A 15,151-nucleotide genomic window follows, 5' to 3' on the forward strand; every position below is an offset into this window, starting at 1 on the left:
ACTCTTTCCTAACCATCTGTTTCCAGAGCTGTCTTTCTCCACGTAGACTACTCATTTGGAGAATACAGCACACAATCAAACATGGGTGAAATATTGATAATGACTAGAAAGATTAGCCTTCAGTGTTTGCTAACTCAGGACAAGTAAATGAGAGGGCGTCATGAGAAATGTAACAAGTGAGCATGAGTACAGCAAAACTTCAGTACCACATAAAGAAGTGTTCCCATTCTAGACTAAAAATAGAATCAGTAGTCTGATTTCCAGCTTTATAAGGCCACAACAAAAACCACTGCAATGTAAATACTACTTTGTGACCACCACACTATAGCAATTTTTACATTAAAAGTAATACTGAGACTTATACATATTATGCAGTGCATAATTTCTTGAAAAAAAACCACACAAAAAGGTGACAAAGACAATCACAACAAATTAGCTGGTTGCTTTCCAATATTGACTGCCAGACTAGAATAGGTCAGTGACCCAGTCAGTTTGCTATTTTATTTTTAACAGTTAGCAGAGGCATATATGTACGTTAGGTGTGGGAAATCTCCAGCGAGCCTCCACTACCATCATTAATCCTGAATTAGTTAACCCCCTCTAGAGATGAAACAAAAATGCAGACTGTTGCTCCTTGATCTAAATATTGATACTATACAAAGTGCTATCAACGTGCTAAACAGCCTACCCAAATACTGAATTTTATTCAGCAAAAAATAAGAAACAAAAAATTCCAAAATAACTAAAGGGAAGTTATAATGTTTCAGAAAAAAAGAAAAACAACAGAAAGTCTGCAACGTTAATAACAAACCTGCCAGCTCAGTTGTAATCTCTGAGGAAATGCATGTGTGGAAGGAAAGGGAATGTCTTTTTGTTATTACCAGGTGTAGCTGAATCTCATGCCTGTGAGCAAAGTTTCTATGCTGTCGTGCTATAAAATGTTCAAGTGATAATGACATATGATTCTACAATCATTTCAGATAAACAGGATCTCTGCATTCTGGAGCTAGGTCAAAAAAAACCAAACCCCAAAAACCAAACAAAAAAACCAAAAAGCCAAACCCAGCCCAATCCAACCATAAACAATTGTTCTACAGAAAAAAGAAAAAAGCTTTCAGATATACCTCATTTCTACAGTTTTAAATATATTTTGTAGAATACGAAGAAATCTAAGAACTTCCTTAGATTGCTAAAACATGTAAGCATTTAAGCTAGAAATTTTACAGCAATCTGACCTCTTACGATTTCAGGAAAACACGAACTCATTAGACCTGCAAGGCTTGTAAAGTCTACTAAATACAATATTCTTCAAATAAGCTCCCTATCTCCCTCCCTCTACCCCCCCAAATCCCACAATACTCAAGTGTTTTACCTGTAGGTTTAACAGAATAGAACCCAATAGCCTCTCCTTTTTTCCACATGATCTTAGCATAGTCATTGCTACCATGACAGAGAAATGGAATCTCATTTCTCTCCATTTCTTGAGTCCGATAGATAATTCGATTCAGAACATAGAGAACAACCCTCTCTCCAACAGACTTCACCTAAGGAAACACAGAAAAACATTTCAGAAGAGTGGTCAGATTAGTTAATGCTCACACATCAGGGACCTTATTTTTCAAAGTTGCTGGTTAACACAGCTGCAGATGGAGTCAAGAGAAGCTGTAAGTGCTAAAGCAGGATGAAGCTCTGGGGTTTGTTTGAGGGCAAGGAGATGCTCAGAAGCCATAGCAATAGGTTAAGTATAAAGCACTACCATGGTCAGAGGATATTTCACAACTTCAGTGTCACTCCTAATCCAATGGGCAAAAGCTGAGAGAAGTGCTGGGAGTGGGGTGGTGGGGGGGAATGCTTTTATTTTAGCTCAAAACTATTTTTGGATTTAAGAAACATTCACCAAACACAATAGCAGTATAGCAGATAGTTGGAGTCCTACAAAGGAGAAATGATGAGCCTCATGAGGTAGCAGGACTTGGCACACTCAATCACTGCTGATAGAGTGGCAGACAACAGGACATGATGCAGTGGAAGAACTAGTTAAACCATTTCCGTGGCATGAAACAAGGAACTCAATATCCTTTTCTCTGTCCTGCAGGGTTCCTTTTACACATGAAATTTAAGTTCACCAGTAACCTACCCACTGTGAAGGAAGAATGGAGGAATGACGCTCTCTTCCCAATGCCCAGAGTCTCAGCTACCCTACCTGTAAAACATTCAGCTTTCCTGACTTAATCACCATCCTACCATTAAGAAGCACATGGAAAACAAGGCTACATGCCAAATTCTCTAGAGTAAATTAAAAAATACAAAAATCAAAGATGAATGCCCAGATCCTGTGAGTGGATATAAATTACACTCCTGGAAAAACACGGATTTCCAGTTTTGGAAAAAAACAAAACTCCATGCTACATACATGTCAGTAATGGTAACAAAGGTCAGTGATGAGCAATAAAGCAGATACCAGGCAACTTACTTTCCCAGACCTCATGTATTGCCACTGCAAGCCACCAGCTCCAACTCGCGTCTATCAAACAGGTTCCCGGCAATATTTTTAGCTTACTAGTCTCCTGATAAGACCAATAGGTAATGCTGTGGTACAATGCACCACTGTACTAAGATGTTTCAATACAACCAGACTTAACGATGTCCTAAAGAGTAAAGAAAAAACTCTTAACATTCTTAACAACTAAATAGCTTACATATGAAGCTACTGTACAAGAGCCACTCTTGCTCTAGACACTATCTTCACAACCAAGTCCCCTTCCCCCTAGTACCTATTCCTTTATTCCCACTGACCTTGCTTTTAACTTGAGACAGCAACTCATTTCTGACTGAAATGAAAACATGTAACATCTCACACACTAGCTATTTGCCATTACTTGCCATAATCTTGAAGGATAAGAATAATTGCTAGGTGAATGTTGGAGCTTTTTACCTGATGAAGCCCCTGTCTAGCAGGGACAGATGTTCTCAGAATGTCATCAATTGACCACCACTGGTCAGCAAGATACAGGGCTACAGCTTGAAAGAAACAAGGGGAAATAAAAAGTTAGTGATTCTTACCATTCCAAAAGAAACACACTCATTAAAGCTGCTAAACAATTAGGAATAACACTGTAGTAACCAAGTTAAGCATCTTCTAGTTGGCACTATATTAATGCAGCTCTCACTACCCTAGCAGAACAAATGTGGTGCTATACACCCCCCCATATGCAATGCTCCCAAGTCCAACACTTGTTCGAAAACTGAGAACAATAAAACCAAACCCAGATTTTGTGCAGTATGACATACAGGAACTGTTTTTCAGACATAAGCACTATCCTTCATCACTGTGCTCTAGCACCTCCTTCCACTAAAAATGGGGCCTGCCAAGAGAACTCTCATTCATACATGTATTTTAGTTTTGGGTTGCTAATGCATATTGATATTGAAACTGTACAAGTTTTAGGGAGTCAAATGAATGTAAAAGGGCTGATGGCCATGGGATTAGCAATTAGGAAGAGTTCGATCTTTGGGCTCTTGTGGCAAACTTGGCAATCATATACGTGGCATTAAATGGAAAGAGAAGGAAACATGGAGGACTGGAAGGGAAGGGAGGAAAGGAGGAAAAAAAACCCAAAAACCGGTGAGATGTCATCTTAGCCAGAGCTATGTTAGGACCTAAAGCTAAAGACAAATTTACACTTGATGCTGATCAATCACTGCTAATAAAGAGCATCTAAATCCACAGGCAAATTAATGGATTCTATGAATGCTCAATAAATTCCTTTTGGAGAGGTGAGGTGTACACAGAGGTCAAGAGATGCATGTTGTACTTGGATTCAGACGAGCACCATGTTATTTTGCTACATATCTTCTGAATTCAATCGATCCAGCTCTACTCTGATTAACGTGCAAAGTTCTATCACTTGTGTATATGATGCCACAACAAAAATAATAGTATGGGAACAAGAACGCAGTGAACAACAAATGCAAAAGTGGCAAAGTTATGAGCTACACTAGCATGGAATGAGCAAGGGCCTGGTTAGATGTATTTGTCACAGAAAAAGAAACAGCAACACAGAGATTAAAATCTTAAAATGAAACCTGTGAGTGAGTCCCCTGGTGCAAACAAGGCAAGAACTTTGTGTGTCTGCTCTTCACCATAAAGAGGAACGAAGCCCACAGTTGACAAGCTAATAGGAATCTGAAACAAGAGTGCACAATTCAATAGACTCTTGCAAAACAACATTAGTAAAATACACAGAGAACGTTTACCAGGGTAAGCAAGATGAATGTTGAAAACCAAGTGCTTAACAGTTAACTGTAAAGGACAAGCATCAGACCCCCACCGTTACTTTAGACATTTCTTCGTAAAGACAGACTACGTTATAAAGAACTCTGACTCTCAAGGTCTGGAAGATTTAGCTACAGTAATTTACACTGTTACAGCTCTCTGCTGTCAGCAGTTTGCATTTGTGTGCACAACTGAAGTAAGTTGTGCAAAGAGCCAGCAGTATGTTCACTTCAACTGTCCCAGATATGCAAGCTGTCAAAGCCAACAGAAGAACAAGCAGGCAGTCAAGCTCAGAAACAAACTGGCACAGCAAAATTGCTCATTGTTAACATGAGCCCTAATGTTTTAAGGTGGGAAGGCTGGATTCAAAAGGGTTTTCTTCACTTAAATTGCACACATTTTAGAAATTCCAAAGTTATCTGCTTGATTTCCCCTCAGGAACAACATGAGAAGGGTCAAATCAATCCATCTTTCAAGAGTTAAGTACCTTTGTGGAAATGCATTTTGATATTTAAAACTCACACATTTTCAATATTTAACTAATGCATAAAAACTAGACAGACATTAATGGTGTGGTAAATACTTACTTACCCAGTTTAAGAAGATTATGATATGCTATGCCACAAACGAGGATGCTAATACAGACAAATATTTAGGCATACAGCACCTGCAGAAATGCAGGAAAGTACTCAAGACTCTGCTTCTGCCAAGGAATCTGCAGCACTGACCTTTTGTTCCCACAGAGAATCCTCTCAGCTCACTTACACATTAAAGCTATATGCCATTGCTTTTATTGGTACTAGTTCTAATAGAAACGTTCATCTAGACAGAACGAACACATCCCTTGCATAAGTTGGTTAAAGTGTTTAAAACAAAGTGTCACAGACAGCTTCTACCAGAAATCCTAATAATAGCAGCGAATATTTCAGATAAAAAGAAAAGAAACACTTCTGAAATTAGTGAAACTTGCTGATCAAGAATTGAACCCAACCATGAAGAATATTGAAGGACTGAGATACAAGAAGAGCCAGTTAGCTTCTGTAAATCATGAACTCCTTAGTTATTATGATAGATTTTTGTGACTGTGTGAGTTAGTGCTTTTTAGGAAAGAGTTTGACTCATCAGTTGAAATTTTAAGATTTTTTTTTTAATTACTTAATGCATACAGATCCATTGTCTAGAAGCAGCAAATAGTCACTGATGTCCAGATTTAAACCCAACTACAGAATGAAAAAAGAAGTAGAGCTTAACACACAAACAGGAATTTGGAAAATACAAAAGCTTTGCTAAAATAATTATGTAATTCAATAGTTATGGACTGGATATTTTAAATCTTAAATCTACAAGTATATCAAGAAAACTGGGACTAAGGTATTTGCTGGTTCTTACTTTGCTGTGGTCTGGCAGAGAGAAGAATTCAGGATGGTTTGGATTCCTACACCGAAGGTCAGACAAGTAGTCCTCTGCTGAGCTCTCCAAGTCCTCATGACTGTTCAACATATCCACAGGGAATGACATCCTCTTAAGAAATAAGCAACATTATTACTGTAGGTAGAGAGATACAATGCACAGTTTATCACGTTTTCCTGCTAAACACCTAACTAAGACTGTTGAACACCCACCCCCCTCTGCTGCTCTCTAGAGCCCTCCATATCCAAGCCAGAAAGGAGAAATGCTCCAGGCATTTAATTAGGATGGTGCCTATTAACACCCAGTCTGTAAAACTATACATGAACCCAATCTGTGTTTATAAGCAGAAAAGGGTGGGTTTAGCCCGTAGATCCCTTTAGACCCAAATCTGGCAAATTTCCAGCATACAAGCCCCCTGTTTACAGCACATGTACAATAGACCACATGCTGTCTTGAGGTGGCAGGCTCAATTATGTCCCTCCCTGCTGATGTTTTTGAGGCCACAGATTAAGCAATAAGCGGCCAGTCAACTAAAAAGTAAACAGCCTGAAAGATAACAAGAAGAAAGAGGAGTTCATTTATTTTTGGAGGCTTTGCATTTAAATCCACTTCTGAAGAAACCAAAGCATTGTTCACAACTTCTCTGTGTCACCAGCTAGCGTGCCTACCAGCTGGTTCTTTCCAAAAGCATTTCACCTGTGAACAGGAGATGCTACAAGCTCACCAAAAACAAGAGCCCACAACAGACTAGACACTTTAAGGAGGTGACAAGACAAAAACTAAAGCACTGACGACCAACCATAGTGGCAATAGCTCTTTGAAAGCTCTTAGATTCAAACCTTCCTTGTCAAAGCAGTGTCAAATTAAGATGAACAAGAGCTCCTAGAACCTACTGTGTGCTCTTCAGCTAAGGCTCTTCCAGGTCTATGAAACAACAGACCCTATACACAGCAACAGACCCTTCAGCTCCTTTCAAGTTACAGCCCAAACTCTCACAAGCATGAGCTACCACAAGTTCATGAGAACCTGTTCTGGAGGAACACAGGGATGTCTTTCTGTCTCACTCAGCTCCCAGAACTCATCACTCAACTCAAAAACACAAAGCTTTTCACAGAGGATTTACGATTCCTAGTCTCCACTATGGAGTCTTTTTTTTAAATTTTGTTTTAAAACCTAGTCTCCCATGATTTTTTTTCCCTTTATCTCCAGCCCCCTCCCTTTAATCCACCATCCAGTGCTCTACTGACACAGGTAAATCAAATGCAAGAGAGCTTTTTATTTCAACTCACCCAGTAGCAATTAAAAAGTCTGCATTTTAAAAGCTTTTTAACAGCAATAATGTACTACTATTAAGTTGCTTGAATAGATGAGGCTGCTTCTTCTACAAAAGAGACTTCTTTTTTTCCTGTTAAAATTGAAAAACAAACTTGGGACATGACTTCACTGGCATTTACAACTGCTAGCTTTAATGCTTTTGCTGATGAACACACTAAACAATAGCTTTCCATGAATGCTATTGTTTAGATATACACACACATTCTCCGCAGCCATTTCCTTTAAAATTCTGCTCATTCCTTCCCCTTACCTGTTATTTGGACTTCCTCTTGCCTTCTCTTCCAGTCTCTCACATTCCTCCTGCTATTGCTCACTGCCCCTTTCAGATGCTTAGCTGCATCTCTTAATTCTCCACCTGTTTCTTCCCACCTTCCAGGTACTGCCCTTGTTAACAGGGCAGAAGCAGGCAAGAGACACCTGACACTAGCCAACTCCCTTTGCCCCTCCTGTTTGCAAGCAAAGGGACTTCAAAAGCCAAAGGTGAGGCATGCATGCCTTTGAATGCAGCAGCAATGCACTGCAGCCAGAGGAGCTGCTGCCAGAGAAGCAATTCATCCACCGCTGGTCTCCTCACCTCTAACAGATATGGTTTAACCATCCATATTACAGTTCTGAAACACACCAGCAACACTGTAATACATGTAAATGGACTAGCCTGATACAAGTATGTTGCAAGAGAACAGGAAGAGAGGTGAAGTGTGAGATTACATGTCACTACTTCTACAAGAGGATGAGGCTTTAGCACCCAGTTAGCTGCAACGGACCAGGTAAATTCTGCTTTAAGGGAATACAGACACATGAAAAACACAAGATTTTATTTTCTGTATGCTGGCAGAAAGGGGAAACCCCCCTCCACTATTAAAGAAATACCTAAGTGCTGGGATAACTCTGAGAATAACAGACAAATTAAGCTGAGCTTTTGTTATTACATGACAAACAGACCAGCAAGCCACAAGCGATAACTGAAAGCCTCTAGGTCATAATTCCTGGCATTTTTTTAGAATAAAATAATGCAGGACCAAAGCAGAAAATATGCAATGAGAAATTCAGTAGATTATCCGAGTTCCAACCACTACACCACTATGAAAATAAAAGCAACAACCATATCTTTGCTTATAAGCAAAAAAGACAAAAAACTCTTTTCTGCTAATTAATGAATTAATTGAATAACCATTCAATAACATTTGAAATCATTCAAAGACCTCCTTTCTGTTTAGCTGTTTGGGTTACTTAACACTTTCATATAGCATACTTTGACTTTATCCACTCCCAACCCACTTATGTTAGTCAATTTTGACTTTTCATCTTTTATCATTTACAGAGAACAGGTTACGCAGAAAAAAAACCAATACAGAGCAATCTTCAAGATTGAACCAAAGAAAACCTACTCCACATCCCTGCTAAATAAACATCTATCATTTGTACTGTGCAGCAGATTAGACATGTAAAGTGACAAGCTCTCAAACACTTGTGTGATGTAATTCGTCTCAGTGTTGAGGAGATCAGAAATATTTCACAATGTACAAGTTCACTAGATCCCTGAAGTGAACTTTGATACACAGAAAGTTATCAAATTACACTAAAAGCATTAAACAGGTGATGAAAGGAGAATGTCCCATGCCAATCTACAGCAGAGCATAAGGAGGTAGTTCAACAGTCCAAAATGAAAGCATCTTCATTTTGAAAGGCAAAATAACCTACCAAAGACAAACCAAACGGCTTCCAGCAGTAATAAATTAATACATGTCCCTCACAAAAACACAGTTGGTTTGTCAGTGTCTAACAAAGTAAAAATACAGATGGCTCCACATCTAGCCAGTCTCAAGTAATGCAGGAGAGAGAAAAAGGGAAAAAAAAATAGCTTTTCAGTTTTCTTTGTCAAGAGCATTACACATTTTCTCCGCAGAGGCAGCAGGAACAGCACAGGTCTCTGCCACACAGTCCCTCATGCCCCTTTTTGTTGCTCTAAGCCTCCCACGTGTTGCACAACTGTAAAACTGTCAGGTCAAATCCTTGTCACACATTGTGGGACTGTGCTCTGCTCATGGGGTACCACTCCAATTGGTTAGCTAACAGTCAGGTTGACCGAGCACATGCAATGTAGCCTTAAGCAACCAAACTCATCACAACCATTTGTACAAAAGGCGTATTAGAAGTGTGTGTTTGGAAGGGGGGAATAAAATTTATTTTAGTTTTTTTAATGAGGCAAATTATGCTTTTCATGTTTCAAGTAAAAGAAAACAAATCTTATGGTCTTCATAACCATATCATTTAACATAATAGTATTAAAGATTGTATGTCATAAACTCACATGAGCAACATTTGCTTTAATGCGGAATCGTATGACTTTCCCCCTTGTCAACATTACGTAAGCTACTACGCGAAAAATGGCACGTCGTTTTTTTAGGAACAGCTGCAGCACCAGAGGGTAACAGAGATCAATTCAAGGAACACCAACAAAAATTACATTTAACAGGATCAATGAACACATTCCTGTGCAACTGAGGCAGTTCCTTATTCACAAAAATCTTTATTACTACAAGCATTAAGGTTAAAAATGTAGAACAAGTGGGCAACGTTGCAAATTGATTTAATTATAAATTATAGCTGCAACCCCTATTTAATCTTAGAAGAGCATGAAGGAGAGATACACAGTACATGCAGCTTCCAGCTCACACATGGATTTCAGCAAGAATGGAGAGATGGGTTCATCCCCTTGCAGACCCTCAATACTAGAGTGCCACAAAATAGCAGAAAGATAAGAAGCCAAAAGCTATATTGTTTCTTACAGCATGTCAGAGGGCTTAAATAGAGATTAAACTGGGTTTGGGTGCCTTTATCTTAGGGGAACTGAAGTCTAAGCGGTTAGGCTGCCAGCCAAGGATTTAGAGGAATCAGGATGAATTTCCAGCTCTAACACAGACATGTTACTTGATCTGCATTAACTCCTCATCTACAAAATGCAAATAATCATTACCTCAGAGAGACCAGTATGAGAAATACTTTACCGAGATCATGAGATACTTGAACACAAACTGTATCAAAACTTGACAAGTACCAGAAGTAGACAATTACTTAGACAGCACAACTTAACCGCACAGCTCATTTTTCTTTAAACAAAAAAAACAAAACCACAAACAATCCACCCAGGACTTTTCAACATAAAATAACTGGGACACGTAAATATGCCTGGTGTAACAAAATGTGCAAAACTAAATCAACAGCTACATAGCAGGTGAACAATCTTCAGATTTAAATTTGTGTTTAACAATAAATAATTGTAATTTAATTAGGGGTTTGGGTTTTTTTAAATTAAAATTTGAAGTTTAGAGAACAGACTCCAGCATGCTCAAGCTATGACCTGCAGAACTTTTCTGCTAAACCAGGACAACTAATCCAGCCTGCAGGACACACATCAGGTCCAGTCCTATGATAAAGTATTGGCCTGCTCGGACAAGAAGTAAACCACAATAGTGCCTGACCTAAGCTTTAACCTATTTAAACAAGTGCTGAAGTATTGGATCACAGAACTCCTCAAGGACTGCCATGCATTTCTCATGAATCATCACGCACCTTGAACCAAGTTCTATCTTAAAAATATAATCCTACCATGATCTCCCAGACTAGCTATAAGCTACACCTGGGGTAGCATCATGAGAAGAGACATAAATATCAAACTAAATATATATTTCCATATATATATATATAAGCTGCTGATGTTCCATAGAAAAATCAAGCCAGGACTACAGAAGTCCCAAGCCATGCTCCAGAACTACATCTGATGATGCACCAAACCAGCAATCATCTTCTCAGAGCTGCAGGAATATAATTTCCATTTTACTGTGTTGGTTTCCCACCTCGCAATGTCCAATTGCTGGTTTGGTGGAAGCTGTGAAACTACATAAAAGTTGGAAGAAAAATAAAAATTTTTAAAAAGGAGTATTTTCAGTCTTATAGCTTCAACTACAAAAAAAAAATTATAACGCCTGCCATTTCTAAAATTGTTAAGTTCTACTAACACTAATTCCATTAACAAACAAATTACATGTTTCTTTGCTTAGACTACCAGCTGTCCCATACACAAAACACTTTCATTGCTTTTGTTTCTTCTTTATTCAACCTCAAATACTTTAAATTGGGAGGGGTTGTTTTTAAATGTTGTTTTTTCTTGTTTCTATCCAAATACAGTCTGAAACTTTTAAATAAGTAAAAAGGTTGTTCGTCCTTTTCTAATACAAAAATACATAAATTTTAAACCTATGCTAAGAAAATCATTTAAATACGTATAGAGAGTACCGATCTGGTTTATAATGATTCTTGTAGTTTGAAATACATAGAGAAAACCTGTCCCATAATTAACAATTTAGACCACTATTGTAACAAAGCTTTTTATGTTTATAAACATCCCCATCTCTTAAAACTCTATTCATTTTAATTTGTAATGTAATGTACATCAACTGCAGGAAGCGGAAGATATTTTAGAAAAGGGAAGTTGTATTTTAAACAATAGAGTATATATTAGGATTTCTTGAAAACCATACAGGCTTGAGGAAGCAACAATAATACACTATTTGCCACATTGAATAGACAACTCAAACCCTCCTCACTCAAATAACTACATATTTAAAAGTAGGTTCTCCTGGGTTTTAATTCAAAAAGCTTGTTTTTGTGTATTCCTAAGTGGTCTCCAAACAGTTATCTGCACCATAGCACTAAGGCATATAAATACTATTTCCCTGCAGTGTGGCTTTTGTTCACATTTTTAGAGAATATAGACACGTCAATCCTAAATACAAGTTCTTCCCAACTCATAAATTTGCTCTGGTTTAGGGTTTTATTTTTTTCCTAAAAGGAGAAAGTCTTTTTTTTTTTTTTAAAAAAGGAATTAAAAAACCCAGATAACATCTACTCATACCCTATAAAATCCCAAATAGAAAGTTTTTAAGGAAACACAGGGCTATGGTCTAGAAATTGTTGTTAACATCCACCAAGAGCTCTGGATTAATATGCCTGCAACATTATCCGTAATCTGCTTGAAGCAGCTTACACAGCTCTGGTTTTCTATGGCAGACACAAATCAAAGCTGTTGATTTGAATGCAAATAAACAAACAAAAATAATCAATCCTTTCCATTCATTAATTAGCCACCACAATTTAACTTTAATTTACTTGTGTAACACAGAATTATGAAATCTGCATAAAGGATCCAACTCCCCAGTTGTAGTACAAAACACAACTACAGTGGAGAACAGCAATAATTATGGTCGAAAGGCCTGTGACTGGGTTCAAACAGTTTCTTGTCGAACAAAACATGAACAAGGAATGAAAGAGTCTTTCACGTTAAAAAAGAAGAAGTATTTGCACATGATTTCTTTTCAGTTAAAAAACATGAACTAAAGTTTGAAAAAGTATATTAATTTTGTTAAAACAAAACAGTCTTAAAAAAGTATTTAAAAGTTCATTCTACAATTAAATATATGCAAGATGTTATAACATGTAATAAAAAAATATCATTTGGTAGTTCTAAAAGACTAAACTGCATCCAAAATGTACTAACATAAAACTAGATACTCTTAATGAAAGTATAAGCAACAACATTAAAGAGTGCTTTTAATCAATTGGTGGTTAGATTTGCAGAAAATATGAACTCTGTTAACAACTACAAAATCATATACCTTTAATAAAAACAAGACAGAAAACTTACCAGTTATCAAAACTGAGGTGACAGAGTAGTATTAGGAGAATATGTTATGCAACTTCACTCTTAAACCCACCTTAGGTAGGTAAGGTTCTTAAGTGTATGCCTGATTAAACACCTGTGTAACACCACTGGCATTTTGCTCAAGTGATTAAAATTAGGTATTTGATTAGGTAGCCTATTTAATCAAAGACTAAGTTCTTAGGTATACAAACTACTAACCTGTTACCTACGTTTTTCTACAGTCTCACATTTTAACGAGATTATCGTCTGATTTCTTGAAGAGCACTTTCTTCAATAGAGAGTTTTGGGAAATTAATATGCACAAGTGTTTCCTATGAGGAAAGCATGCCAGGGGTTTACTAAATTAAAATTCTGTGTTTGAGACTACTCAAAATAGCCACAATTAATAAATCTGAAAATTTTTTTTTTTCTTAAATAAACCTTTCATGCCTTCCCTTTCAGTTTCTCAGATTCAAGGTGAATATATCCATACACAAAATTAAATCCATTCCAGTTGTGTTTGAAAATAATCAACATCTAAAAGACAGAAAGATAGAACTAAGTGGGATTATTACTTCCTGGATCCACCTCTCTTTGACATATATCTGACCTCCCCTGTGCTCAGCACTCATTCTTCTTTCTCATCTCCCACTTCCTCTATCTCCCCTTCACAACACAAGACAAACCTGCTCAGGGTCTTAAAAAATAACACCAAACCCCACACAGATACCCCTAATGACCCACCTTTCCTCTCTGGTCACTGCTCTTTGTCCTTTCCATGCCTCAGCAGTTTAGAGCAGCTGTTTTGCAGTTCTCCAGCTCCACCCTCAGTTCCCTCCAATTTTGCTCCTGCACTTTATACCCCACAACATCTGCTCGTAAAGATCTTAAAGGCCTTTCTATAGCTCAGCACTTGTAGCCCACACTCAGCCTGCCTCCTCAGGTGGCTGGGCAGCTGGCCACCTGGGACACACCCAGCCATGCTGCTCTTGCCCCTGCTCATCTTCCACGACTCTGCATCCCTAGGTTCGCCTCCTGCTTCTCCGGGCACCTCTTCAACAAGGCGATAAGATATGCCTCCTCTCTGATTTTCTACAGCTTTACTTGCCACGTGCTATCAGAAGACCATCTCCTACTCCCACTTGGCACCCATGTTTCCTGGCAACTTGTTCAGTTGTCAAACCTTCATACCTTCCTCTAACATTATCCCTCAGGTTTGGAAGGGCCACCTCATAAACACATCTAGTGATTTCAGAGATAAGAACAATAAAGAAAGCTCTTCTCTTGACCATACTTAAAAAAAACCCCACTGAATCTGGTTAGACAGCAGGTGGACTATCAAGCCTAACGTAACTAACCTAACACCACAGTGAGACCAGTGTTGCAGTAACCCTATGTATGCATTTGCATTTATGTTCAAAATGCCTGGTTGTGCTGTCCTCCACCCAATCCCCACAACTGAGGTGGCCTTCAAAGCTGCACAGATAAAGTCAGCCAACTGCAGACACATGTTAGCACAGTCTAATGAGTTACTACTCATCAGCCAAACAACAGCAACTCTCTTGATGGCTGCTTTGAGAATATTCCACATGCAAATTCAAATGTGATGGTGACCATGGTTACTAATGGTGAGCAGCAGGTCATTAAGCTTTGCAATCATACCCTCCATACCCAAGGAGTTATTAAAACAGTTGCCTGAGCTACAACTATGCCATATGAAGTCTGTGAATGTCATGGCTTTCAGCAGAGGAACTGTAGGAAACTCAAGGGTTAAGTAGTATTCAAGCTCTTTTGGCCTTTTTTAAGTTTTCTGTAGGTGTTCTTGTTTTGTTTTTAAAGCCATTTGCAGCAGGAGATCTATAACTAAGAAAGCAGCAATTGCCTTGGTTTTGTGGGTGATTCAAATGAAAATGCAGAAAGGGCGGTAGAAATTAACATGGGATCTTCCCAAGAGTAGGAGTAAGTCACAGAAGTGAAGCAGGGAAAGCAAATAAACAAGACTGCAACAACAGATCCCTGTCAGTTAACCCTAAAACTTTCTTGCAGACCAGCAAGCACACAGAATTGAGATGTTTCAGAGTTTGACTATATGGCCCTACAGCCCATTTACAATAGCTTGAGGATCAGAATCCTGAAATCAGCACTACAGTAAGTATAACATATTTGGAGCAGTAAGGATTTAAACCTTACTGTAGATTAAGAATTGCACTTTTTCCAGAAAGGGAATAGGCAGCTATCTCCAACTGTTATTACAATTATCATCAGAAGATGACAGACGGTTAAAAATATGGTGTTTAACAAAAGCGAATTCTGAATTTTACCTGATATTTGCACTCAGTGTTCTACAGTAGCAAATTCTTTCAGCTGCACACAGCTGAAGGCTTGACAATATACAACAAAATGATGAATTTCACAGGCAATGCAGTTTA

The 15,151-nt window shown here is 38.2% G+C and overlaps 1 protein-coding gene across 1 annotated transcript in view; it reads right to left on the reverse strand.

Annotated features, from left to right (window-relative positions):
- The window catches only part of FAM169A (family with sequence similarity 169, member A), a 17,002-nt gene extending 11,208 nt beyond the window's left edge, over positions 1–5,794 (reverse strand). Inside the window, exons 1-4 of the mRNA XM_009327307.1 lie at positions 5,666–5,794; positions 4,087–4,186; positions 2,936–3,021; positions 1,360–1,544 (exon numbers count right to left, since the gene is read on the reverse strand). Of these exons, the coding sequence (XP_009325582.1) occupies positions 1,360–1,544; positions 2,936–3,021; positions 4,087–4,186; positions 5,666–5,794 (500 nt within the window). The remainder of the gene's footprint in view (positions 1–1,359; positions 1,545–2,935; positions 3,022–4,086; positions 4,187–5,665) is intronic.
- Between the last annotated feature and the right edge of the window lie 9,357 nt (positions 5,795–15,151).

The sequence above is a fragment of the Pygoscelis adeliae genome, unplaced genomic scaffold (genome assembly GCF_000699105.1).
Source record: "Pygoscelis adeliae isolate BGI_AS28 unplaced genomic scaffold, ASM69910v1 Scaffold26, whole genome shotgun sequence".
Classification (NCBI taxonomy): domain Eukaryota; kingdom Metazoa; phylum Chordata; class Aves; order Sphenisciformes; family Spheniscidae; genus Pygoscelis; species Pygoscelis adeliae.